Consider the following 1,516-nt stretch of genomic DNA (forward strand, 5'->3'; position numbering starts at 1 on the left):
GTCGCCTGCTGTGCGGCCCAAGGAATGCTGACTCTGGTGCGCCCGGGGCCAGAAGCGGGCAGGACGACAGGGGGCGGGCAGGCCGCCGGCCCTCCCCGGGACGGTCTCAACGTGACGCCCTGAGGTCCCCGGTGAGCACCATCACCTTGGCCAGGCCGTGTCAAACGCGCTTCGTTATTGCTACCTTCCAGGCGAAGGGTAGGGGGACGGTGGGTGCGCGGGCCGGCCCAGGAGGGAGTCCCTGCTTCCGGATGCCCGAGTCCACGCTGAAATCCACACTGGGATTGGGGCGGGGGCGTCCCGCAGCTCCTCCGATGAAACTTTTCCTTCCGTGGCAGTGAAGAAAACCGCGCGCACCCAAACGTTGGCATCTTCAGAGGAGACCAGCCCCGGATCTTTTTTTTTTTTTTCCCTGTTTCCTAGACTGTGAGATCTTGGAAAGGCGCGTGGCGCAGGCCGCATGCACAGGGTGGGAAGTGGCAGCCGCAGGCGAGGTCGCAGGGCAGCTCCACGTGGCCGAGGGTCGTCCCAGGACGCACGGACCGCCCGAAGAGGGGGCCGAGTTGGGGTGGTCCAACCGTCCCCTGCTCGCTCTTCCCGCCCCGCGACGGTCTCCGCGAGGCCCTGGAGGAGCCGTGCGCTCCCCGATGTCCCCTCCCGAGACCTGCAGGGGGTGGAGAGGGACCTCCCGGGGCGGCCCCGGGGCGGGGAGTACGCTGCCCGCCCCCCGCCCGGCTCCGGGGTGTCCGTGCGGCCCGTCGAGGCGGAGGGTGGGGGGCGGTGCGGGGAGCGGAGGGGTAGAGTGCAGGACGCCGCGGACGGACGGACTGACGGACGGAGGGACGCACGGGGTGGCGGGGCCCGGGGCGCGCGCAGGGAGGCGGGCCGGCGGGTCAGAGCCCCAGCGCCTCCGCGTGCTTGCGCGCCTTCAGCCTGAGGTCGGCGATACTGGAGTTCTTGCTGTTGCTCTTCGCCGCGGCGGCCACGACGGCGGCGGCCGAGGCCGACTCGGCCAGGGAGGCGATGGGCAGCCCGAAGGGCGGCGGCGGGAACATCAGGTAGGGCGCGTGGGCAGCCAGGTGCGGGTGGAGGTGGGGGTGCGCGTGCGCCACGCCTTCCAGCTGCAGCTGCGCCTGGACCTGGGGGGGGAGACCGCACGCAGTCAGGACCTGGGCGGGGAGGGCTCTCCCGCACCGAGGACCCCCCCAAACCAGGGGACCACCTCCCACTGTCCTCCGGACACCCGGGGTCAGGATAGGAGTCAGTGCGTGCTCGGGGGAGGGGGGCGCTTTCCTGCCCCGAGGACCCCTCCTCAGACCAGGGAACCACCCCTAACCAGGGGACCACCCCCCAGACCAGGGGACCACCACCCGCTGTCCTGTGGACACCCGGTGTCTGGATGGAGGTCATTGCCTGTTCTAAGGGGTGCTTTCCTGCCCCGAGGACACTCCCCAGACAAAAGGACCACCCCTAACCAAGGGACCACCCACCAGGGGACCACCACCCAACTGTCCTG

The 1,516-nt window shown here is 70.6% G+C and overlaps 1 protein-coding gene across 2 annotated transcripts in view; it reads right to left on the reverse strand.

The window, feature by feature from the left end:
• Positions 1-893: 893 nt before the first annotated feature.
• Positions 894-1,516, reverse strand: part of SHOX (short stature homeobox) — an 11,191-nt gene continuing 10,568 nt past the window's right edge. The window contains exon 5 of one of the 2 annotated variants that reach the window (XM_040266429.1): positions 894-1,139. In XM_040266429.1, the coding sequence (XP_040122363.1) occupies positions 894-1,139 (246 nt within the window). Of the gene's footprint in view, positions 1,186-1,516 lie in introns of both variants that reach the window. The other variant, XM_040266428.1, reaches the window with a different exon arrangement.

The sequence above is a fragment of the Oryx dammah genome, unplaced genomic scaffold (genome assembly GCF_014754425.2).
Source record: "Oryx dammah isolate SB20612 unplaced genomic scaffold, SCBI_Odam_1.1 HiC_scaffold_23, whole genome shotgun sequence".
Lineage (NCBI taxonomy): Eukaryota > Metazoa > Chordata > Mammalia > Artiodactyla > Bovidae > Oryx > Oryx dammah.